The sequence below is a fragment of the Physella acuta genome, unplaced genomic scaffold (genome assembly GCF_028476545.2).
Source record: "Physella acuta isolate Inbredline_101_S28 unplaced genomic scaffold, ASM2847654v3 ptg000829l, whole genome shotgun sequence".
NCBI classification, from domain to species: domain Eukaryota; kingdom Metazoa; phylum Mollusca; class Gastropoda; family Physidae; genus Physella; species Physella acuta.
The window spans coordinates 156,536-180,573 of NW_026732347.1; the positions used below are offsets into that span (position 1 = coordinate 156,536).

The 24,038-nt window shown below is 33.7% G+C and overlaps 3 protein-coding genes across 5 annotated transcripts; all 3 read right to left on the bottom strand.

Annotated features, from left to right (window-relative positions):
* Window positions 1–1,190: 1,190 nt before the first annotated feature.
* LOC131951794 (kelch-like protein 13) lies at window positions 1,191–18,079 on the bottom strand. Of its 2 annotated transcripts, none has more exons than XM_059314192.1 (2): window positions 18,028–18,079; window positions 1,191–3,217 (listed from the first exon to the last, which is right to left on the bottom strand). In XM_059314192.1, exon 2 carries the CDS (start codon window positions 3,040–3,042, stop codon window positions 1,261–1,263), a length of 1,782 nt encoding a protein of 593 aa, XP_059170175.1. In that variant the 5' UTR covers window positions 3,043–3,217; window positions 18,028–18,079; the 3' UTR covers window positions 1,191–1,260. The 2 variants fall into 2 exon arrangements, with proteins under 2 accessions (XP_059170175.1, XP_059170174.1); XM_059314191.1 differs by lacking the exon at window positions 18,028–18,079 and adding an exon at window positions 4,377–4,435.
* LOC131951802 (schistosomin) lies at window positions 6,281–9,093 on the bottom strand. Of its 2 annotated transcripts, none has more exons than XM_059314203.1 (4): window positions 8,958–9,093; window positions 8,133–8,283; window positions 7,893–8,004; window positions 6,281–6,439 (listed from the first exon to the last, which is right to left on the bottom strand). In XM_059314203.1, the coding sequence occupies exons 1-3, from the start codon at window positions 8,995–8,997 to the stop codon at window positions 7,902–7,904; spliced, it is 294 nt and encodes a 97-aa protein (XP_059170186.1). In that variant the 5' UTR covers window positions 8,998–9,093; the 3' UTR covers window positions 6,281–6,439; window positions 7,893–7,901. The 2 variants fall into 2 exon arrangements, with proteins under 2 accessions (XP_059170186.1, XP_059170185.1); XM_059314202.1 differs by lacking the exon at window positions 6,281–6,439 and adding an exon at window positions 7,315–7,460.
* A 1,021-nt stretch (window positions 18,080–19,100) lies between the features above and the next one.
* LOC131951804 (schistosomin-like) lies at window positions 19,101–20,856 on the bottom strand. Its single transcript, XM_059314205.1, has 4 exons — window positions 20,754–20,856; window positions 19,935–20,085; window positions 19,690–19,801; window positions 19,101–19,258 (listed from the first exon to the last, which is right to left on the bottom strand). The coding sequence occupies exons 1-3, from the start codon at window positions 20,791–20,793 to the stop codon at window positions 19,699–19,701; spliced, it is 294 nt and encodes a 97-aa protein (XP_059170188.1). The 5' UTR covers window positions 20,794–20,856; the 3' UTR covers window positions 19,101–19,258; window positions 19,690–19,698.
* Between the last annotated feature and the right edge of the window lie 3,182 nt (window positions 20,857–24,038).

Below are 24,038 nucleotides of genomic sequence, written 5' to 3' on the forward strand. Positions count from 1 at the left end.
TATTTTAGATAGATAAATGCGATTTCGCATGTAAGTAAAAAATCAAATATTTGCTGCCTTCTGTCAAATTTTGAGAAATTTCCGTTAATTGAAAGTAGGAATTAACGGTATTTCCGATTTCTCAAAAAAAAAAAAAAAAAAAAAAAAAAAAAAAAACAACTCATGAATTTTTAAAGTAGGCCTACTAGTATTCCGCACTATTATACACATTTTGTTTTGCGCTCACTTGGGGTACATTTCTTTTTTTCTACGAGATTATATTCTGTTTTAAAAAGTTTAAGTAATTAAAAATGAATTTAAAATCATGACTATGTTCCGAGTTGCTATCCTCTGTTGTTTTACATAAGAACGAGCTGACTCGCGAAGTAGCATACGCCGCTATCTAGTTGTTTTACTTTATACTTATCAACAATTCATAACTTGGGAATTCGACACTACCCCTACCCCCTTCCCCCCCTCCCCACCCCGCAACAGTGAAAGCAGTCGTTTACAGACGATAATGAAAATATCAAGCAGAACTTATTATCTCCACTTAGTTTCAAATCGTTTAAAAGCTAAATTATCTGCCCCTAATAGCCATCATTTATTCGAACCGGCTCTACTTTTGTGAACATTCGCGGTGAACCATAGCTCACCTGACAGGTTGGGATGAGGGTGGCAGTGATATGCCTAGAAAGCGGGGTAGGAACGGCTAAGCTGCCTCGTATGGTCCCCAAGAAGAGAATTATATATATGGATAGATAGATATTCGAGAAAGTTTTTGGGAGATCACTCCCGGCTTATTTTACAAGCTCTTATTTAACTCACTGTCTATGTCTTTAGTCTGTCGTCAGTCTAGATCGAAACGCCTGAGCGAAATTACGGGTACTGCTAACTGACAGATACAGTTCGTAGTTGGCTGTATAATTTATTTTCTACTTTTTAGTGCAATATTACATAAAAGCTTGTTATTAAAACGTTTTTTATGAATTTTTTAAAAAAAGTTTAAGAAATTAAAAATGGATTAAACATCATGTCTATATCCCAAGCTGCTATCCCCCGTAGTGTTATATAAGAAAATTCGATAAATTTTAGGGGAGATTACTCCCGGTTTATTTTTATTATGTTTCAATACAATATGTATAATTCACACATTCATGTGTATATATATATATAAACAATTTTATAATTAATATATGGATAAGTGTGTATGTATATAAAAATATAAAAATGTACTGTAGATATGTATTTATAGATATACTGCTAATTTAAATCGAAAATTTATATAATCGAATCGTGGTTATCCTCACTGAGATTAGCTGTTGGCAGAATGACTGGAGCAATATTAGAACATTTTGCTTCAATGCCCCAGTACTTCACCAACTTAAAGTGATTAGGTACTGCAAGTAGTGTTTTCATTTCAGGGCAATCGGGGTTTGGTTTCGCTCCAAAAATGATAAGTTTCTTTTTGTAAGCGAAAGCACCATAGAGCTCTCTTTCTAAATCCCAAAGCTTGACAAGACTTCGAAAATGAATGTCTTTACCATAATGAGGTAAACATACGAGACTCATACATCCATTTTTCTGCAGAATATAATTAAAGTTGTCATTTCTGAAGCTGATCAAGTGTTCAGATGGCCCATCAAGAAACCGTTTATGCCAACAATTATCCAAAGCATCAATTTTGCAAACGGCTGTTCGTTTTGTGTCATCGAGAGATAAAGAACTAAATAATAAAATACAGTTATCATGACTCATTGCATGTTCAACATAATTGGTTTTATCAAAATCTCGAAGTCTCTCTGCCATTGTTATATATTTTTTCTGTTTCGGAATGGTGTATATGCTCTGCTCGTCTCTGTTAAAAATGTGCAGCAAGCCGCTACGTGAGAAAAATATCAAATTACAACTTTTTATCTTCATCACAAAATTCCACTTGTTTTCCCGAAATACAGCAATATTAAACTCTCCACTGGTGGAGGAAAGTTGTTTACCTATAGCATACAGTTCACCCTGAACGGTGGTGAACTGAACACAGTCTTGCAACAAATCGCTTCTTGTAATGGTGTACATCTTCTCATCGTGTGCACTTATAAATTTAAAATTTCCTCCGTCAACTGCAAGGATACCACCATGTGTGTACCCACTACAAGCTCTGTGTAGAGCAGCGATGGGCCAATGGCCGTGTTTAAACTTCTGGACGTGATATAATATAGCATTGACAATTATTTCTCTTGAATCTTTATTTGTGGATACAACGTCCATCTTGTAAACACGCGTTAAAAGTGCATGACTTACAAGGCATGTCCTGATTTTTTTCAACAGCTCTGGAAGTTTATCTTTTCTAGAAAACTCCTTATCTACAATTGAACCAAATACATTCGAATGGATTAACATTGAACGTTTTCCTTTGGTATTATCTTTCTTTTTGCAAAGATCATCCTCTACTAACTCACTTGTCACTGAAGGGACATAATTGACCCATTTCATCACCGCTTCGAGAACTACGTCTTCGTTTTGAACATTAAGATCTTCGCTCTTTAATAGATCACGTAGCTCATAGAAAGACAGCTGAAGATATGTTGATGTAAGACTGATTTGATCAAAGTTTTTTAACATAAATACACGAATCTGATACAGTACTTTTCCTGATTTTAAAAGTTTAGCTATTCTGTAAATGTTATCCCAGTTGTCTATACTAATAGCTTCAATGGCAAATGTTTCAGTCATATCTAATAAAAAGTTTATTCTCAACCTGTGAGCTACTAGCCAAAATTCATACAAGTTTTCGAAAGTCAAAACATCTTCACCAGTATAAATGCATTTTAAAACTAACCGAAACCCATCACAAGAAACATCTGGTAAAACAACATAGTTCTCTGTCACTTCTCTCATGCCTGATGTAAACAGATCCTTGAAAAAATCCGAGCAGGCAGCCAGGATGAGTCGATGACATTCGATAGCTTCGTCACCGATTTTCACAGTGAAATCATACAACATTTTCTTAGCCCACACATTCCCTAAACACTGCACTATTTGAGAGCTGATATTGTGTGTGTTCATTGCTGTAGTTTTACAACTTTTAGATTATTCTTATTATTAGAAGTCTTATTCTAAACGTTTGTAGTTCAAGATACCAACAGATGTTGAGGTTAAGCCTTTGCTCGGTTTCTCTTCCGTATGTTCAACTGAATCTGGCGTCTTCATCCCCAGGAATATTACTGTAAAGTTGTATTGCCTGAATTAGAAATGTATTTATTTAAAAAATTGTTTAAACATTTAAAACACACATAGTTATAGATTTTAAATGAAATCTTTTCAATAAAAGGACATCACATACACTTGGAAATATCGACCCGCCCTCCCTATATCCATATGCGAGATGTTGGGACCCCCACCAGCTAGGTGGGTGTAGGGTGAGGTCAGGCTAGGTCACGTCGTGTCACGTTATTTATGAGGTAGAAAATTGTGACATAGCTTTAGGTCTAAAAGGTAAGATGGGACGAAAACGGCAAGTCTATGTATGTCCCCTAATTAGTTTTTAAATATTTTATATCAGCTTTGGCATGATTGAAGTTGGGATGATACCCACTGGATACGAGATAAGTATCGAGACCAGTCGAAAGGCCAATACTATTTTAAATATCACGTGTGATATTATTAAAATAAATGTGGTCGTAATTTCTGTGTGGTTTTTGTTTGACTTTACTACAAAAAAATTGAAGAATTTTGATGTTTTCTTTATTATTTTCGTAAACTAATCAACAATTCAAAAAGCCAAAAATATATTTTTGTTCATATCATCACCGAAACTGCACAAAAACATGGAATGATTAAGCTATGTGGTTTTAAAAACGAAAACTTTATTAAACAGTTTATCGGCTAAGTTTCGAGTATAAAGTTGGGGTTTTCAGAAAACCGATCAATCACGGAGCTTTTGTACAGCCAATCAAAGTTTGTCTTACGAAGGTAAATTTTAGGTTATGATTTAAGGTTGATGAAAACAAATAGAAACGTAGCCTTTACGTTAAATAATTATTTTCCAGTTCTCTACATTTTTTTTCTCCTCGCTATAAAAGCAAAACTAATAAAAACACAAAAACAACGATTTGTTATCTAGATCTATGTTAGCAAAAATGATTTGAATGATTATCGTTAGCTCATTGAAGTCCAAAACGTTTCATTTATTGGTTGTATTGTGAGTCCAATGTGAAATCCAGCGTATTGAGTCTCAAATAGAATTGTCTTGACAATGAATAGATATTTCAAATAAAAATGGCATTTCGTATTCAGCCTACGCCACGGTTTCATGTTTACAACTAAATTGAAAGGATTATAAATCTAGTGTCTAGGTCCTAGACTCTAGGATCTTATTATAAAATTACATTTTCGTTTACCTTTTTTTTAAAATGTAGATCTATAAGTCTGATGTAAACATCGTGTACATTTTGCTGCATCAAAATAAGCGCGTTTTTTAGTGTGTCACCCATGATAATAATATTTCCAATTTAAGAGGTGTGCAAATGTTTTCAAGTCAAAGAATTACTCGAATAGCCAGAATGTAAAATACCAGAAATAAGACTGGAATAATCTTCCCTAAACGTTATCCAATATTTTTACTTTCTCGTATATACGAAGTATAGAGAAAGTCTTGTAATCGTGCAAAAAAAAATCTTGATTTTTTTTTTTTGCAAATCTCGACGTTTTACAGCTCCATGAGTCGGGAAAACATAGCTTTGCAATCTTGTCCGTATGTCTGTGTGTGTGGATGTGTGGATGTGTGGATGTGTGTGTGTGTGTGTGTGTGTGTGTGTAAACACGATAACTTGAGTACCGTTACAGCTAGGTCAATGGAATTTCATATACAAGTATTATATTAAATTTGTAGCTCTGTATTAACTTTTTTGAGCGATTTCCGGTAACCAGAAGTGGAACTTATTCTACTTTCAATTTTTCAAAAGCTTATAACATCAGTACTTTTTCAGATAGATGAACAAAATTTAACATATGAGTAAAATATCTAATTTTCTGCCTGCTGTTAAATTTTGAGTAATTTCCATTGAGAGATTTCACAAAAAAACGCATATGAATCTGTAAAGTACTAATAATATTCCCCCTTATTATACACATATTGTTTTTCGTTCACTTGGTGTGCAATTCTTTTTTCTACGAGATTCTATTATATTTTTAAAAAATTTGAGCAATTAAAAATGGATTGATAATATTTCTATATCCCGAGTTGCTATCCCCCGTAGTGTTATATAAGAAAATTGGAGAAAGTTTAGGGGAGATCACTCCCGGTTTATTTATAGGAGTAATGGGGATGGCAGAAATAGAGTAAATTACCATTCCTGGATGTCGGAGGTTACTCAAAAACTGAAAGTCATCCAATTTTTTTCTAAAACAGTACTCACGTTATGTTTTTCCTAGGGTTACAAGAAATAGATTGAAAGTTGACGAAACCTGCACATACAATTTTATACTTATATGTGAAAGTTCTTCAACATAGCTTAAATGGTACTCAAGTAATCATCATTTGAGACACGGAAGGTAGAGTACGTATCAAATGTTAGAAAACTACAAATTTGATGTAATACTCTGACTTACGTTATCTACTGATTATCAAGATCTCGCACTTATCGTGATATGCTGAATAGCGTTATTTTATAACTAAAGTTTTCTTCTTACAAGCGCGATCTGCCGATCATCAGGATCTCCATCCTAGCCTGATGTCCTGCCTGGCATGGTTGAAAATATATAAGCGTGGTTTAAATGTTTTTGTTTAATTATTTTATTTACTGAAGGTAGAAGCGGTTTGTAAGTTTTTATGTTTTTACATCAAAATGCAAGTTGAGTATTTGGCTCTCTTCTGTTTTTCACAATACTATCATATGGTTTGAACAACACGATAAAAGATTATCGTTTATGTGTGCTTTAATGTTTTCTCAATTAATTATTTCTACAGTCTGCTATTGGATGATTGCGCATTGGAAATCCAAGCATAGAGGCTGGGTCTTAATTTGAGAATAACCAGATGTGGCCCGTGTACCAGACCCCCTCTCTCCACACAGCTGATTCACCCAAGGGACAGGACGTTACCTATACAACTTGGAATCAGTAGTATCGTAGGAGCTGCCGAAAGGAAACTTGTTTGATTTAGGAGTTTTCTCTCTTAGATGGGTTGCTGGGTCTGGCTGAAGAGCCTTATCTGCCCGAGGGTTCGAACTCTAGAGCCCCCCGTTTATTTAAGTAATGAGCTGCTGTTATCAGAGTCTAAATACAGCGGACTAAAACAAAATTATTTTTGTATTGTTTATTATCATAAGTCATCAGATGGCAATTAACATAAATAAATACATTGATTAATACACTTAACAAAGGCTGAGCAAGTCTTCAAATTCTGCTTGAGATATTTCTGAAGGAAGCTCACAAGTAGAGATCTCTGATTTTATATGAAAACCTGTTCAGCCGTGAAAACATCAAAACCATTGATAACAGAGCAACACAAATGGGATTCTAAACATTTTAGGGAAGAAACGGGCTAGTAAAGTTTAGATCGTACTACTTAAGTTTAATTAACGGTTAATTAAAGTTGCATTTAAGTAATGTTTCGATGTAATTATTTACATTTTATACACAGCCAATTAAATTTAAGTCATATTTCAATCGTATTAATAAAGTTTATTATATTATCTCATATAGGTAAAGCGTTATCTACTGATCATCATAACCTCCATCCTAGCCTGATGTCCTGCCTGGCATGGTTGAAAATATATAAGCTTTGTTTAAATGTTTTTGTTTAATTATATTATTTACTAAAGGTAGAAGCGGTTTGTAAGTTTTTATGTTATTACATCAAAATGCGAGTTTAGTATTTGGCACTTTTCTGCTTTTCACAATACTATCACATGGTTTTAACAACACGATAAAGATTATCGTTCATATGTGCTTAAATAATTGCTCAATTAATTATTTCCACGTATATGGCTGTAAAGTGTGCTAGATTATTGGATGATTGCGCATTGGAAATCCAAGCATAAAGGCTGGGCCTTAAGTTGAGAATAACCAGATGTGGCCCAGCTGATTCATCCAAGGGACAGGACGTTACCTGTACAGCTTGGAATCAGTAGTGTCGTAGGAGCTGCCGAATGGAAACCTGTTTGATTTAGGAGTTTTCTCTCTTAGATGGGTTGCTGGGTCTGACTGAAGAGCCTTATCTACCCGAGGGTTCAAACTCTCAAGACCCCCCCCCCCCCGTTTATTTAAGTAACGTAGCTGTAGTTATTAGAGTCTAAATACATTGGACTAAAACAAAATGATTTTTTTTGTATTGTTTATTATCATTAGTTATCAGATGGCAATTAACATAAATAAATACAGTGATTAATACACTTAACAAAGGCTGAGCAAGTCTTCAAATTCTGCTTGAGATATTTCTGAAGGAAGCTCACTCGTAGAGATCTCTGATTTTATGTGACAACCTGTTCAGCCGTGAAAACATCAAAACCATTGATGCAACACAAATGGGATTCTAAACATTTTAGGGAAGAAACCGGCAAGTAAAGTTTAGATCGTATTACTTAAGTTTAATTAACGGTCAATGAAAGTTGCATTAAAGTAATACACAGCCAATTAAATTTAAGTCATATTTCAATCGTATTAATTAAGTTTAATATACTATCTGTTACATATAAGTAAGGTTTCAATCTTATTATTTTGCTAATTTATAGTCATTCTAAATTATTTTAAATAGTATTTTAATAATATTTTATCAAGCATAAAATCTTCATGAAAATAAATCTAACTGTATGTTAGATTATATTTTTCAGATTATTAAAAGGTAATCTTAATAGTCGCATTAGATTTTATTAGGTTCACTAGCACGATTTCAACAAATGGAATGTTTTTTTCACCTGCATTTTTTAGAAAACGGTTGGAACCTCGGAGATGTCATCTGTACATGGTGTACTCTGCCAACTTGGGCCACAGTCAACATCTGGTCTGGTGGAGGATTTCATGCCGTTTCTGGGGGATACAGTTAGGACATTGGTTAGGCTCTATACCCAAAGTTATTTGATACGTTTATACAGCTAGCGATAGTTGAACTGTTCGTGAACAGTCTAACTAAGAAACAAAAACCCTGCTGAACCCACCTGCAAAATTCGAACTTCTTCCTGCATTTGCCGCAAATAGTTTTTGTCTCCTGGCCATTAGACAAACAAAATCTGGCTTGTTTAGCTGACTCGAAACATTGGAATGCGTCGCCTGACTTAGGGCACCAGTAGTTTTCTGTTGCCAGGACGGCTGGAATAAAGTAAAATACTGATGAAAGCACATACGATAGAGGATTATTTGATGCATTGAAGTAAGTAAGTTCAACTTTCTTTGATCTCCAAATAATTAACGCTAGTTAAACATTTAAAACCTGCAAAGGATTTTGTAGCTGAGATTTTCTGTTTTATGGCAACTTCATTTTAAAATATTGTTACTTGTTACATAAGTTAATGCCTTTCACCAAGTTCTCATACATTCAAGAAAAAAAAAGAGTACGTTCGATGTAAAACTTTTGTTTACAATTTCATTTTTAAAAATCATCATCTTCTCCTGTTTGTGTCCAATACACACGCGCAGGTGAAGTAGAGTTCATTTGTTTGAATGATCTCGGCATACAAGTGGAGAGTATGGTCGAACCTATACCCAGTTTCTTTTGATTGCTTAACGTGAGTCAAGTACCCATCAGAGCTGGGTGGACTCAGTGATTTCTTAGTGATTCGAGCCCGGGATCTGAACTTGAATATTTTTAAAAATATATTCAGTAAATTTAAAGTAGTATCCACAATACTTTTTCTTTAAGTATTCGATTTGATGAAAACAGCAACAAATTTGCCATTTGTGTTAAGTTAAAAAAAAATTTCATCAACATCAATAACAATATTTTACAATTTATAGCAGAAAATATCTAAAAGTCAAAAACTTACCACAGGCAATAACAGAGAGCAGGAAGATTTCCTTGAACATCTTGAAATATCAGCTGATGTAGCTACAACACGGTTGTTTAGTTGGTGGGTCTGGTGAGTTGTGACTGGGAGTTGACTCTTTTATAGCCAGTCTCTATCCTTCTACGTTTGGTAATTATAGGTAATTGAATGTCACTGATTAACACACAAGAATATAAGCTAATCATATGTTAATTGATATTTCCATATAAACGGGTTACTTACACCGAGAACAAAATCCTCTTTTATCAGAAGTTGTGTGTGACAGTTAACTTCGTAGCAGAATGTGGTGTACAAATTGTTGTTGAGTGTTGTGTAGAAATCGTTGTTGTGAGTTGAAGGCAAACCGCTGTTTGAGTACGAAAGATTTAGTGTGGGGTAAAAATCTTTCCGCCTACAAAAACTATTTAACAAATAAAACACTATTATTTCACGTATAAATTAAAAAAAAAACTATGATTAATTGAATTTGATTTTTTTATCATTATTAAGCCGAAGTGTAGTATTATAAAAGTAAAATAATAAACTAGGTACACATTTAGATCAGAAATATAGTTTATTTCGTTATATGAAGGTATACTGTATTTATATACTACTTGTTTTTAAATTGATTGTGTAACTATAACAATAAAAGTTAAGTCTCTTTAACCTCCATTTTGTTACGCCTTACTGGTTCCCAAAGCCTAGCACTAAAGGAGAACTGGTGAAACACATTGAAACCATGTTTTGTTCCGACAACTTTAATTCTCCAACTAAACGAACTGTCCACTAACCGGCCTGCAGTGCTCACACCGTCCAGCGACTTTTCCTTGTACTGGTGCCTGGAAAGTTTACCACCCTACACAGACACGTGACCCAGCGGAGCGTGTCTCCTGTCATCACGTGTCTGCTCTACAAGATATGACCTTCACTTTGGGATATGGTTTGGCACATAGACAGTATGCTGGTAAACATGAAAGTCAATAGGATGTAAACAGTTTTGAAAATCCCCTGTCGTTAAAGTTAGCAACTACGGTGAAATAAAGCAAGATTATACCCCTCACCACTCCCCAAATAAAATAATTTTAAAAAGTCACCCCCCCCCCTTTCAATCCAAATAAATTCCCCCTTCCTCATTTCTGTATAGCAAAGTTCTTACCAAGCAAAATATTTCTTACTAGATGAGACCAAATAGTTTGTTTGAGGCCTAGTTAAGTAGTGAGGGCTAGTAAAGTGATGATTGTGTGAGGACAAGTAAAGTGATGATTGTGTGAGGACAAGTAAAGTGATGATTGTGTGAGGACTTGTGTGAGGACAGGTAAAGTGATGATTGTGTGAGGACAAGAAAAGTGATGATTGTGTGAGGACAAGTAAAATGATGATTGTGTGAGGACAAGTAAAGTGATGATTGTGTGAGGACAAGTAAAGTGATGATTGTGTGAGGACAAGTAAAGTGATGATTGTTTGAAGCAAGGAGCATAGAGTGAGTTACAAAAGCTGCGGGATCACTTTACATTTGACTTGTCTGCTCTACTTCTGCCAGGTTATTTACCCATGTTGTCGTGAGTTTTACTAAACGTCACCAAGGGTTTTAAAAAGAAATATGTTTTCAATATATAGTCTAATCCATTGTCGGATTTTTTTTTCTTTGCTACTTTGGAAGGTTCGATATCAATAAGTTTGTCTCTAATGTTACAGGTGTTCGAAAAAAATCTGCGACATAACACACTGGACACCCCCCCCCCCCCCCCCCCCCCATTGACACAAACCGCCAGGACAAAAAAAAATAGCCGATTGAGGTTTATGTGAGAAAAAGCCAATGAGATAATGAGAATCAAAATTATTATTTAAAGTAAAAACAAACCTAATGCTTGATATGAACAGCCTTCAAAAATCACATTAAAATACCTTTATTAGATTGAACGAACTCCATTCCTGATATTATGATAATATTTGTGGAGAACTAAATTTGATGTCGTATTTATACCATGATTCTGTGTGCCATGGTAGATATGAACCAAGCTTCTGCCGGTGATTCGCTCACATCTTTTGTATGTTTCAAAACGTGTTGTTTTGAATGAATGAACTAATTTACTTTTCAATAATAAATTGGTTGTTTAAAAATTCAGGACATTGTCTCGAGTACTGAATTGTGCTAAAAGCACGAAAGTATTTACAATAGAATTTATAAAATTTTAAGAAGGGAAGTAAATAAGAATTATATTTTCTATTTTAACAGTTATGTTCCCTTAGTATATTCTACACAATATCAATGTACACATATTTGATTCTTATTTGTAATTTCAACTATATTTTAAACAAATAAATGTAATTTTATGTACTTTGATTTAAGGTTAATGCCACACTCAAACCCTACCTCGTGATGTAAAATGTTATTTCTCAACGGTCCCATTAAAGATTAATTTTACTAGAATAAATAAAAAATGCAATACTAACATTTTAAGACTTAATTCCAACATTTAAATGTATAACATTTGTCAGCACGTTTGACCATATGACAACACAATGAACCAAAGTCATTATTGCCTTTTACAAGTAATTTAGTCTCGTTTTGATCATATCATAGACGAGGCGATTCTAAACTCAGGAACAATTTTTCCTATCAGAGTTCGGAGCCCCCCAAAGAAAGTCTACTGTCGCCCCCCCCCCCCCCCCCGAAGAATGTCTACCGCACCCCCATCGAAGAAAGTCTACTGCCCCCCGCCCCCCCCGAAAAAAGTCTACCCCCCCCCCCCCCCCCGAAGAAAGTCTACCGCCCTTCCCCCCGAAGAAAGTCTACCGCCCCCAAAAATTTTAAGTGACCCTACCGGAGAAAAAAGTCTGGAAGAAACACTGTTCCCTATTGGTGCAGGAAATTGTTGTTGCGAACAACTAAAGACTTTGGCTGGACAAACCAAGTTTTGATAGAGATAAAAAATACTCGTGTTGATTTTGTTGATTTCATTTAGGTAGACAGCAGACATTTTTTTTTCTGCAACAATATTTTTTGTTGTTGAAATAATACAAATGCGGAAAGAAGTATGTGTGATCGATTGATTGATTATTTGATTGTTCGACGATTGCGATTGATTTATTGATTTTTAAATGTTTGATCTCGATTGATAGATTAAATGATCAATCAATTGATTAACTGATAGCGGGGCAGTATTGTTGATTGATTTATAGAGTGTTTGATTAATCGCCAATGATTGATTAATTTTTGATCGAAATGGTTCGATTGAAGGTTTGATTGATTAATTGATCACGATCGGTCAACGGATTAATATAATAATTTATTAATTGATTGATTGATTGATGTATTCTTCACCAATATTATAGTTGAAAATATCGAGGGCACAATGATGCAGTGCGATTGACTTTTAAGCGTTTTATCAATGCAAATATTACTTACTTCTTAATTCATCTACATTCAGTTATTTTGTTTTTGATCAAATAAGTTTAAAAATTAAACTTGATTTTTAAAAATAAATTGTTTAAATAACAACCATTAAACCAATTTTTTTTTTTACTTTACTTCTATACAATTTTACAAGCTAAGAAATAAAAGAACATTTTTTTACAATTTTAAAAGTAATCTAAACAAAAACTGAAAGTTTTCAAAAAAAGTAAACGCATATACATTAGGCAGAAAAACAACAAAGAAAAATTTGTACACATTTGTCCACAATTGCACAAAAGACACTTTTGTGGACCCATTCTCCACACCAGAAGCATTTGCTTATCCTCCTGAAGCGCCCACTTGAAACGAGTGCCCATACTCCCTTATCAGTTAATAAAAGTGCTTATTTAAGATAATCCTCTGTACATATCTGCTGTGAGATTTAAGGCGTCCAATTTTTAAGGTCACCCACTTTCAGAACAAAACAATTCGATACGACAATATTCACCAGACTTTTAAACTTCAGAATGAAAGTATTTCTTGCATCTCCGCAGTTAAACGTCCGCATTATTTAGACACAAGTTAGAAGGCGGAGCGCAGACAAGAAACACCTTTTATGTCTCGTTTTGAATCAAATGACCAATTAGGTACGTGAGGTAAACATTGGAATTCTGAAGCCGCTTGACTTGTTATAGAAAAGTAAAATGTGAGTCATTTTTTGGTAAACCAAAGCTCGTTCAAAACAGTGGCTGAACTAGAAAAAAAGGGCCACAACGCAAAAAATTTGTTTAGGCCCCATATATATATATATATATATATATATATATATATATATATATATATATATATATATATATATATATATATATATATATATATATGTATATATATATATATTTATTTATTTATTTATTTATTTATTTATTTATTTATTTGATTATTTATTTATTTATTTATTTATTTATTTATTTATTTATTTATTTATTTATTTATTTATTTATTTATTTATTTATTTATTTATTTATTTATTTATTTATTTATTTATTTATTTATTTATTTATTTATTTATTTATTTATTTATTTATTTATTTATTTATTTATTTATTTATTTATTTATTTATTTATTTATTTATTTATTTATTTATTTATTTATTTATTTATTTATTTATTTATTTATTTATTTATTTATTTATTTATTTATTTATTTATTTATTTATTTATTTATTTATTTATTTATTTATTTATTTATTTATTTATTTATTTATTTATTTATTTATTTATTTATTTATTTATTTATTTATTTATTTATTTATTTATTTATTTATTTATATATATATGCCTTTCTATATATTCCTATATATATATATATATGCCTATATATATGCCTATATATATATATATATATATATATATATATATATATATATATATATATATATATATATATATATATATATATACATACACCAACACACACAAAAATAGTATTGGCAAGTTACATAGAAATATTAACAAAGAAATACCAAACACAATGTTCTGAATTTTTAATCAGCAATAGCATTTTGCATTGATGGTAGTACGATAGAAACAAAAAACCTGGTACAGACGTTAAGTTTCAAATTTTTCGTCCTCATCCTGTATAATGCCGAAACTTATTTTCAATTAGCCTTCGTATTTTAGTCTTAGTTATTCTCTAATAATAAGGGGCTGGTCATTTTTAAAAAAAATGGCTTGAATTAAAATCATGCAGTATCAATTAGTATCAATTTACTAATAAGTTTAACTATTATAAACTACCTAAAACAACGAAAGCCAATTAAATAGTTTTCAACACCTTTACAGAATTAAATTAAATTATTATATACGTTGATGTATTTTATTAGATATTGTATGTAACTAAATAAACCAGATTTAAAAAAAAAAGTTTCAAATTAGTTAAATGTAATACATCCACTGTTACTATATTATTTCGCTATTCAAAATCATTCCGTGTGGCTTTTGAGCACATTCAGCCAATCGCTTCATTATATTTTTCCATTTAACATAAATATATACAATTTTAATGGAAGACGTTCTAAACAAAATGTAGTAATGTAGTGATATAAAAGCGTAGTAGTATTTTATGGCCTTCGATTAACAGAACTCAAGGTAATGGTAATTTCACCATATATATATATATATATATATATATATATATATATATATATATATATATATATATATATATAATATATGTACAAGTACATCTTTACGATTCTTAGCTATCAACTTTGAGGTCATTTGTGGGTAGAATGATTGGAGCGATATTAGAACATTTTGCTTCCATGCTCCAGTACTTTACCACTTTAAAGTGGTTAGGTACTTCAGGCAGTGTTTGCACTTTTGGTGTATCGGGACCTGGATGCTCTCCAATAATTATAAGTTTATTTTTGTAAGCGAGAGCACCATACAACTTCCTCTCCAAATCCCAAAGATTAACAATAGATTGAAATTGGATGTCTCTATCGGAAAAAGAATAAAATACAAGATAGAGGGCGCCATTTTTATTCAAGATGTATTGGTTGTTGTCGTTCTTGAAGCTGATCAAATGTTCAGCTGGTACGTCGAGATGGGCAGCAAGGTCTCCAGTTCGGGCCGACAGATCAATTTTAATGACGTCTGTCCATTCTCTGGCGTCTAGAGTTTCCGATTTAAAACATAAAATAAAGTTCTTAAGATTCATTGCATGCACGATAGAATTACCATTTGGAAAGTTTGCCAAGGTTGCTATCTTTAAATCTAGACGGTTTTTATTCGGTTTTGGATTGAAGATGTATAAACCAGGAAGTGAACTGTCGTAAATGTGAAGTAAAACTACAAAATTTCATTGTTGCACCACAATTCCACTTGTTTTCCCGAAATACAGCAATGTTAAACTCTCCACTGGAGGAGGAAAGTTGTTTACCTATAGCATACAGTTCACCCTGAACGGTGGTGAACTGAACACAGTCTTGCAACAAATGGCTGTTTGTAATGGTGTACATCTTCTCATCGTGTGCACTTATAAATTTAAAGTTTCCTCCGTCAACTGCAAAGACTCCACCATGTGTGTACCCACTACTAGATCTGTGTATAGCAGCGGTTGGCCAATGACCTTGTCGAAAATTCTTCACGTGATATAGTAAAGCTTTGACAATTATGTCTCTAGAATCTTTATTAGTGGATACCACGTCCATATTGTAAACACGCAATAAAAGTGGATGACTTACAAGGCATGTCCTGACTTCCCTCAACAACTCTGGAAATTTATCTTTTCTAGAAAATTCTTCACTTATCCTAAAGCCCAGTTTAGGTTTGGTGTCTAGCATTAAACGTTTCCGTTTGGAGCTATTTTTATCTTTACTTACACGATCGTTCAGCACAGTGGGAACGTAATCGACCCATTTTATCACCGATTCCAAAACAACATCTTCGTTTTTTACAATGAGATCATTGCTCTTTAATAGATCAAGTACTTCATATATAGGCAGCTGAAGAAATGTTGATGTAAGACTAATTTGATCAAAGTTTTTTAACATGAATACATGAATCTGATAGAGTACTTTTTCTGATTCCAAAAGTTTGGCTATCCTGTAAATGTTTTCCCATTTGTCTATACTAATAGCTTCAATGGCAAATGTTTCAGTCATATCCAATAAAAAATTGATTCGCATCGTACGAACTACTAGCCAAACTTCATACAAATTTTCGAAAGTTAAAACATCCTCACCAGTGTAAAGGCATTTTAAAACTAACCGAAACCCATTACAAGAAACATCTGGTAAAACAACATAGTTCTCTGTCACTTCTCTCATGCCTGATGTAAACAGATCCTTGAAAAAATCCGAGCAGGCAGCCAGGATGAGTCGATGACATTCGATAGCTTCGTCACCGATTTTCACAGTGAAATCATAAAGCATTTTTTTAGCCCACACATTCCCCAGACACTTCACGATTTGAGGACTGATATTTTGTTTGTTCATAGCTTAACAAATGCTACAAATGTTGTAGAGCTTATCTGGTTTTGCAATTCGAAAGTTAGCATCAAGTTAAAAAGCGCACTCTCAACACCAATGCGAAAACTTTACTAAAGTATACGACGTTTTGGCCTGCTTTCATTGCTCGAGTTTACAAGTATTAAATACATTCTTTCCTACATGGTACTCTGTGGAGAATCGTTTTATACACACCAATACGCTTTGTTGGAAGACGCGTATCTTCATCAAGTAGATGCACTGTCTTTCATAAAACATACTTTTCAGATTTTTTTCATTTGCAGACTGAGATAACACACTTGCTGTAGTTTCACAACTTTTAGATTCTTCTTATTATTAGAAGTCTTATTCTAAACGTTTGTAGTTCAAGATACCAACATATATTGAGGTTAAGCCTTTGCTCGGTTTCTCTTCCGTATGTTCAACTGAATCTGACGTCTTCCCCCCACGAATAATACTGTAAAATCGTATTGCCTGAATTAGAAATATATTTATTTCAAAAACTGTTTAAACATTTAAAACACACATAGTTATAGATTTAAATGAAAAGCTTTTCAATAAAAGGACATCACATGCACTTGGAAATATCGACACGCCCTCCCTATATCCATAAGCAAGCTGTTGGGACCCCACCAGCTAGGTGGGGGGGGGGTAGAGTGAGGTCAGGCTAAGTCACGTCGTGTCACGTTATTTATAGGGTAGAAAATTGGGACGTAGTTTTAGGTCTAAAAGGTAAGACGGGACGAAAACGACCAGTCTATGTATGTCCCCTAATTAGTTTTCAAAATTGGATTTAGAAGCTTTGGCATGATTGAGGTTTGGAAGATACCTACTGGATACAAGAATAGTATCGAGATAAGTTGAAACGCCAATAGTATTTTAAATATCACGTGTGATATTATTAAAATAAATGTGGTCGTAATTTCTGTGGTGTTTTGGTAGGGCTTTACTACAAAAATTTGATGAATTTTGATGTTTTCTTTATTATTTTCGGGAACTAATCAACAATTCAAAAAGCCAAAAAAAAAAAAAAATTCATCTCATCACTGAAACTGCACAAAAACATGGAATGAGTAAGCTATGTTGTTTTAAAAACAAAAACTTTATTAAAAAGTTTATTGGCAAAGTTTCGAGTATAAAGTTGGGGTTTTTAGAAAACCGATCGATTACGGAGCTTTTTTACAGCCAATCAATGTTTGTCTTACGAAAGCAAATTTTAGGTTATGAATTAAGGTTGATGAAAACAAACAGAAGCATAGCCGCCTAAACATTAAATAATTATTTTCAAGTTCCCTACATTTGTAACATTTATATATGGTTCTTAAAATATTTTTTTTTCTCCCCGCTATGAAGGCAAAACTAACAAAAAACACAAAAAACAGCGATTTCTTATCTAGATCTATAATAGCAAAAATATTTGAATGATTCTCGTTATCTCATTAAAAGTCCATAACGTTTCATTTATTGGATGTATTGTGAGTCCAATATGAAATCCAGCTTATTGAGTCTCGAATAGAATTGTCTTGACAATGACTAGATATTTCAATTGAAAATGACATTTCGTATTCACTTCTCAGCCTACGCCGCGAATTCATGTTTACAACTAAATTGCAAGGATTATAAATCTAGGATCTTATTATAAAATTATATTTTCGTTTACCTTTTTTTTTAAATTTATTAGTCTGATGTAAATATTGTGTACATTTTGCTGCATCAAAATAAGCGCGTTCTTTAATGTATCATCCATAATAATTTTCCCAATTTAAGAGGTGTGCAAATGTTTTCAAGTAAAATAATTAGTATGTAAAATCCCAGAAATAAGGCTGGAAAAATCTTCTACTAAACGTTTTCGAATTTTTTTACTTTCTCGTGTACAGTGCATAGAGAAAGTGTTGTAACTGTGCACAAAAATCACTTGAAATTTAGACAGTTTTCACCGTTTTCACCGTTTTACACCTCCGTACTTCATCACATCGGGAGGATAGAGAACTTATTTTGATAAGTCACAGACGTGACGTCATTTATGGATGACCACCGAAACCCACAGTCATCCAAGGTATGACGGGTAAGTCTAGTTTTATAACTAAAATTTTCTTCTTACCAGCGTTATCTACTGATCATCATAACCTCCATCCTAGCCTGATGTCCTGCCTGGCATGGTTGAAAATATATAAGCTTAGTTTAAATGTTTTTGTTTAATTATATTATTTACTAAAGGTAGAAGCGGTTTGTAAGTTTTTATGTTATTACATCGAAATGCGAGTTTAGTATTTGGCACTTTTCTGCTTTTCACAATACTATCACATGGTTTTAACAACACGATAAAGATTATCGTTCATATGTGCTTAAATAATTGCTCAATTAATTATTTCCACGTATATGGCTGTAAAGTGTGCTAGATTATTGGATGATTGCGCATTGGAAATCCAAGCATAAAGGCTGGGCCTTAAGTTGAGAATAACCAGATGTGGCCCAGCTGATTCATCCAAGGGACAGGACGTTACCTGTACAGCTTGGAATCAGTAGTGTCGTAGGAGCTGCCGAATGGAAACCTGTTTGATTTAGGAGTTTTCTCTCTTAGATGGGTTGCTGGGTCTGACTGAAGAGCCTTATCTACCCGAGGGTTCAAACTCTCAAGACCCCCCCCCCCCCCCCCCCCGTTTATTTAAGTAACGGAGTAACGTAGCTGTAGTTATTAGAGTCTAAATACATTGGACTAAAACAAAATGATTTTTTTGTATTGTTTATTATCATTAGTTATCAGATGGCAATTAACATAAATAAATACAATGATTAATACACTTAACAAAGGCTGAGCAAGTCTTCAAATTCTGCTTGAGATATTTCTGAAGGAAGCTCACTCGTAGAGATCTCTGATTTTATGTGACAACCTGTTCAGCCGTGAAAACATCAAAACCATTGATGCAACACAAATGGGATTCTAAACATTTTAGGGAAGAAACCGGCTAGTAAAGTTTAGATCGTATTACTTAAGTTTAATTAACGGTCAATGAAAGTTGCATTAAAGTAATACACAGCCAATTAAATTTAAGTCATATTTCAATCGTATTAATTAAGTGTAATATACTATCTGTTACATATAAGTAAGGTTTCAATCTTATTATTTTGCTAATTTATAGTCAGCTTAAATTATTTTAATTAGTATTTTATTAATATTTTGTCAAGCATAAAATCTCCATGAAGATAAATTTAACTGTATGTTAGATTATATTTTCTAGATTATTAAAAGGTAATCTTAAACGTCACATTAGATTTTATTTGGTTCACTTGCATGATTTCAACAAATGGAATGTTTTTTCACCTGCATTTTTTAGAAAACGGTAGGAACTTCGGAGATGTCATCTGTACATGGTGTACTCTGCCAACTTGGGCCACAGTCAACATCTGGTCTGGTGGAGGATTTCATGCCGTTTCTGGGGGATACAGTTAGGACATTGGTTAGGCTCTATACACAAAGTTATTTCATACGTTTATAGAGCTAGCGATAGTTGAAGATCACATACTGTTCGTGAACAGTCTAAGAAACAAAAACCCAGCTGAACCCACCTGCAAAATTCGAACTTCTTCCTGCATTTGCCGCAAATAGTTTTTGTCTCCTGGCCATTAGACAAACAAAATCTGGCTTGTTTAGCTGACTCGAAACATTGGAATGCGTCGCCTGACTTAGGGCACCAGTAGTTTTCTGTTGCCAGGACGGCTGGAATAAAGTAAAATACAGATGAAAGCACATACGATAGAGGATTATTTGATGCATTGAAGTAAGTAAAATTAAACCTTCTTTGATCTCCAAATAATTAACGCTAGTTAGACATTTAAAACCTTCAAAAGATTTTGTAGCAGAGATTTTCTGTTCTATGGCAACTTCATTTTAAAATATTGTTATTTTTTACATAAGTTAATGCCTTTCACCAAGTTCTCATACGTTCAAGAAAAAAAAGAGTGCGTTCGATGTAAATCTTTTGTTTTCAATTTCAATTTTAAAAATCATCATCTTCTACTGTTTGTGTCCAATACACACGGGGCAGGTGAAGTAGAGTTCATTTGTTTGAATACAAGTGGAGAGTATGGTCGAACCTATGCCCAGCCGCATTTGATTGCTTAACGTCAGTCAAGTATTCATCAGAGCTTCGTGAACTCAGGGATTTCTTAGTGACTCGAGTCCGGGATGTGAACTTGAATATTTTTACAAATATATTCAGTAAATTTAAAGTAGTACCCACAATACTTTTTCTTTAAGTATTCGATTTGATAAAAACAGCAACAAATTTGCCATTTATGTTAAGTTACACATTTTTTATCAACCTCAATAACAATAATTTACAATTTATAGCAGAAAATATCAAAAAGTCAAACACAAAAACTTACCACAGGCAATAACAGAAAGCAGGAAGATTTCTTTGAACATCTTGAAATATCAGCTGATGTAGCTACAACACGGTTGTTTAGTTGGTGGGTCTGGTGAGTTGTGACTGGGGTTTGGCTCTTTTTATAGCCAGTCTCTAGCCTTGTACGTTGGATAATTATAGGTAATTGATTGTCACTAATTAACACAAAAAATATAAGCTAATCAGATGGTAATTGATATTTCCATATAAACGGTTTCTTACACTGAGAACAAAATCCCCTTAATCAGAAGTTTTGTGTAACAGTTTAATTCGTTGCAGAGTCTGGTGTACACATTATTGTTGAGTGTTGTGTATAAATACTTGTTGAGTGTTGTGTACAAATAGTTGTTGAATGTTGTGTACAAATAGTTATTTAGTGATGTGTAGAATGTAGAAATTGTTGTTGAGTGTTGTGTACAAATAGTTGTTGAATGTTGTGTACAAATAGTTATTTAGTGATGTGTAGAATGTAGAAATTGTTGTTGAGTGTTGTGTACAAATAGTTGTTGAGTGTGGTGTACAAATAGTTCTTGAGTGATGTGTAGAAATAGTTTTTTTGAGTGATGTGTAGAAATCTGTGTTGTGAATTGGGGGTCAACCATAAATGACGTCACGCTGTTTTGACGATTTTTACCTCCCCCCTCCCCCCTTCCGTCACAAGTTTGTCACAATAAGCCAGACCCCCCCCCCTAAAATGACGTCACACCTCAACCTACAACCCCTCTCAAAATTGCAGTTGATTTTTTTTAAAACATCGATATTTTTCCAAAATCTTGTCTAAACTATTACAATTTATTAAAACAGTTATCTAAAACGCGAAATAACGTCTAAAATTCGTTTTTTAACATTGCTTTTTTTATAATTAAAAAATGTGACGTACAACATCTGAACCCCCCCCCCCCCCCCTCCCCCTCATCACACATCGTCACAAAATAACGGATCCCCCCTCCCCCCTACGAGTGTGACGTCATTTATGGATGACCCCTTGAAACATTTAGTGTAGTATTCAAATCTTTCAGCCTACAAAATCTTTTCAGCAATAAAACATTATATTAAAAAACAAGTCTATAAAAAGTCTAGTGACAATTTAAGCGCAATTTCCTTATGTTATCCATAACAATTTTAAATCGAGATAAATCATATATTCAGCATATAAATAATGCAACACAAGTAGTTTTAATAATTCAAAACAAAATAGAAACCAGTATGGAAATTGCGCTAAAAAAGACAACTATATTAACCTATATCAACGGAAATAGTTTTATTTTAACGAGTAGGCCTACACGATGCTCAGTTTAAAAAAGTAGTAAACATCATCCTAGGCCTACACGATACTCAGTTTAAAAAAGTAGTAAATATTTTTTGTGACCAAACGAAAGGATATTTTTGAAAACTTTCTTCTGCAATATTGTTCTAAATTATGGCAGGAATCGATTGGTAAATGTTTCAAGTCGCTAAGTGGTCTGGTTGCCGAGATATGGGCCAGAAACTGCATTTTTTCGACAATTTTTGGCTTTTCCGGGAAATCCTGGAAGGAATTCCGGGAATTTCTTTTTTCTCAAAATCATCCTCGGAACTTGCTTAACATATTGGCTTTGGAACTAGTCCTCGATATTGCTTCGTTGAGGAGGAGATACGACTTAAAGCTGCGGACACACATCCACGCATTCATCCAACCAGAAATGACGAATTATTAAACGCAATTGCCAGTATGGAAATTGCGCTAAAAATCTATCATAAAATGAACTTGATTTTTCTTTAATCTTTATAAAGCCGAAATGTAAAATAAAAAACAAGTTACACATTTGGATCTGAAATAGAGATTACCTATTTCTGTTGTTACATTATATGAATGTATACTGTAGTCATAAAATACCTGTTTTCAAATTGCTTGTGCAACTATCACAATAAAAGTTATTATACTTAAGCCCTGGATTGTACCGACAACTTTAAGCCCCACCTATAAGCGAACTGTCCACTAACCGGCTTGCGGTGCTCACACAGACCAACGACTTGACCGTGTCACGGTGCCATACAGGCACGTGGCCCAGCAGACCGTGTCTCCTGTCATCACGTGCCTGCTCTACAAGACATGACCTTGACTTAAAGACATAGTATGGCACATGAAAGTATGCTTGCAAATTTAAAAGGAAATAATATGTGAACAGTTTTGAAAAATCAACAGTCGTTAACGTTAGCGAAATAAAGCAAGATAGCGAATATACCACCTCCCCACCCCAAATAAAAATAATTCAAAATAGTTCTTACCCCCCCCCCCCCTTGAATAACCCCCACCCCCTTTCCTCATTTCTGTAAGACAAAGTTCTTACCAAGAAAAAAAAATTCTTACTAGATGAAACCAAACAGATTGTTTTAGTCCTAGTTTAGTGATGATTGTGTGAGGACAAGTAAAGTAATGATTGTGTGAGGACAAGTCAAGTGATGATTGTGTGAGTACAAGTGATGATTGTGTGAGGACAAGTCAAGTGATGATTGTGTGAGGACAAGTGATGATTGTGTGAGGACAAGTGATGATTGTGTGAGGACAAGTCAAGTGATGATTGTGTGAGGGCAAGTGATGATTGTATGAGGACTAGTGATGATTGTGTGAGGACTAGTAAAGTGATGATTGTGTGAGAACAAGTAAAGGGATGATTGTGTGAGAGCAAGTAAAGTGATGATTGTGTGAGGACAAGTCAAGTGATGATTGTGTGAGGGCAAGTGATGATTGTGTGAGGACTAGTAAAGTGATGATTGTGTGAGAACAAGTAAAGGGATGATTGTGTGAGAGCAAGTAAAGTGATGATTGTGTGAGGGCAAGTGATGATTGTGTGAGGACAAATGATAATTGTGTGAGGACAAGTCAAGTGATGATTGTGTGAGGGCAAGTGATGTTTCTGTGAGGACAAGTGATGATTGTGTGAGGACAAGTGATGATTGTGAGAGGACAAGTGATGATTGTGTGAGGACTAGTAAAGTGATGATTGTGTTAAAACAAGTAAAGGGATGATTGTTTGAAACAAGGAGCATAGTGTGAGTTACACAAGCTGAGGCATCACTTTACATTTGTCGACTTGTCTACTCTACTACAGCAAGTTATGTACCCAAGTTGTCTTGAGTCTTATTAAAACTAAAGTGGTAGACCCGAACATCACCAGGGATTTAAAAAAACATGTTTTCAATGGAAATAACGGTACTCAAGTTATCGTGTTTACAGACACACCGACACACACACAGAGACACACACACACACAGACATACGGAC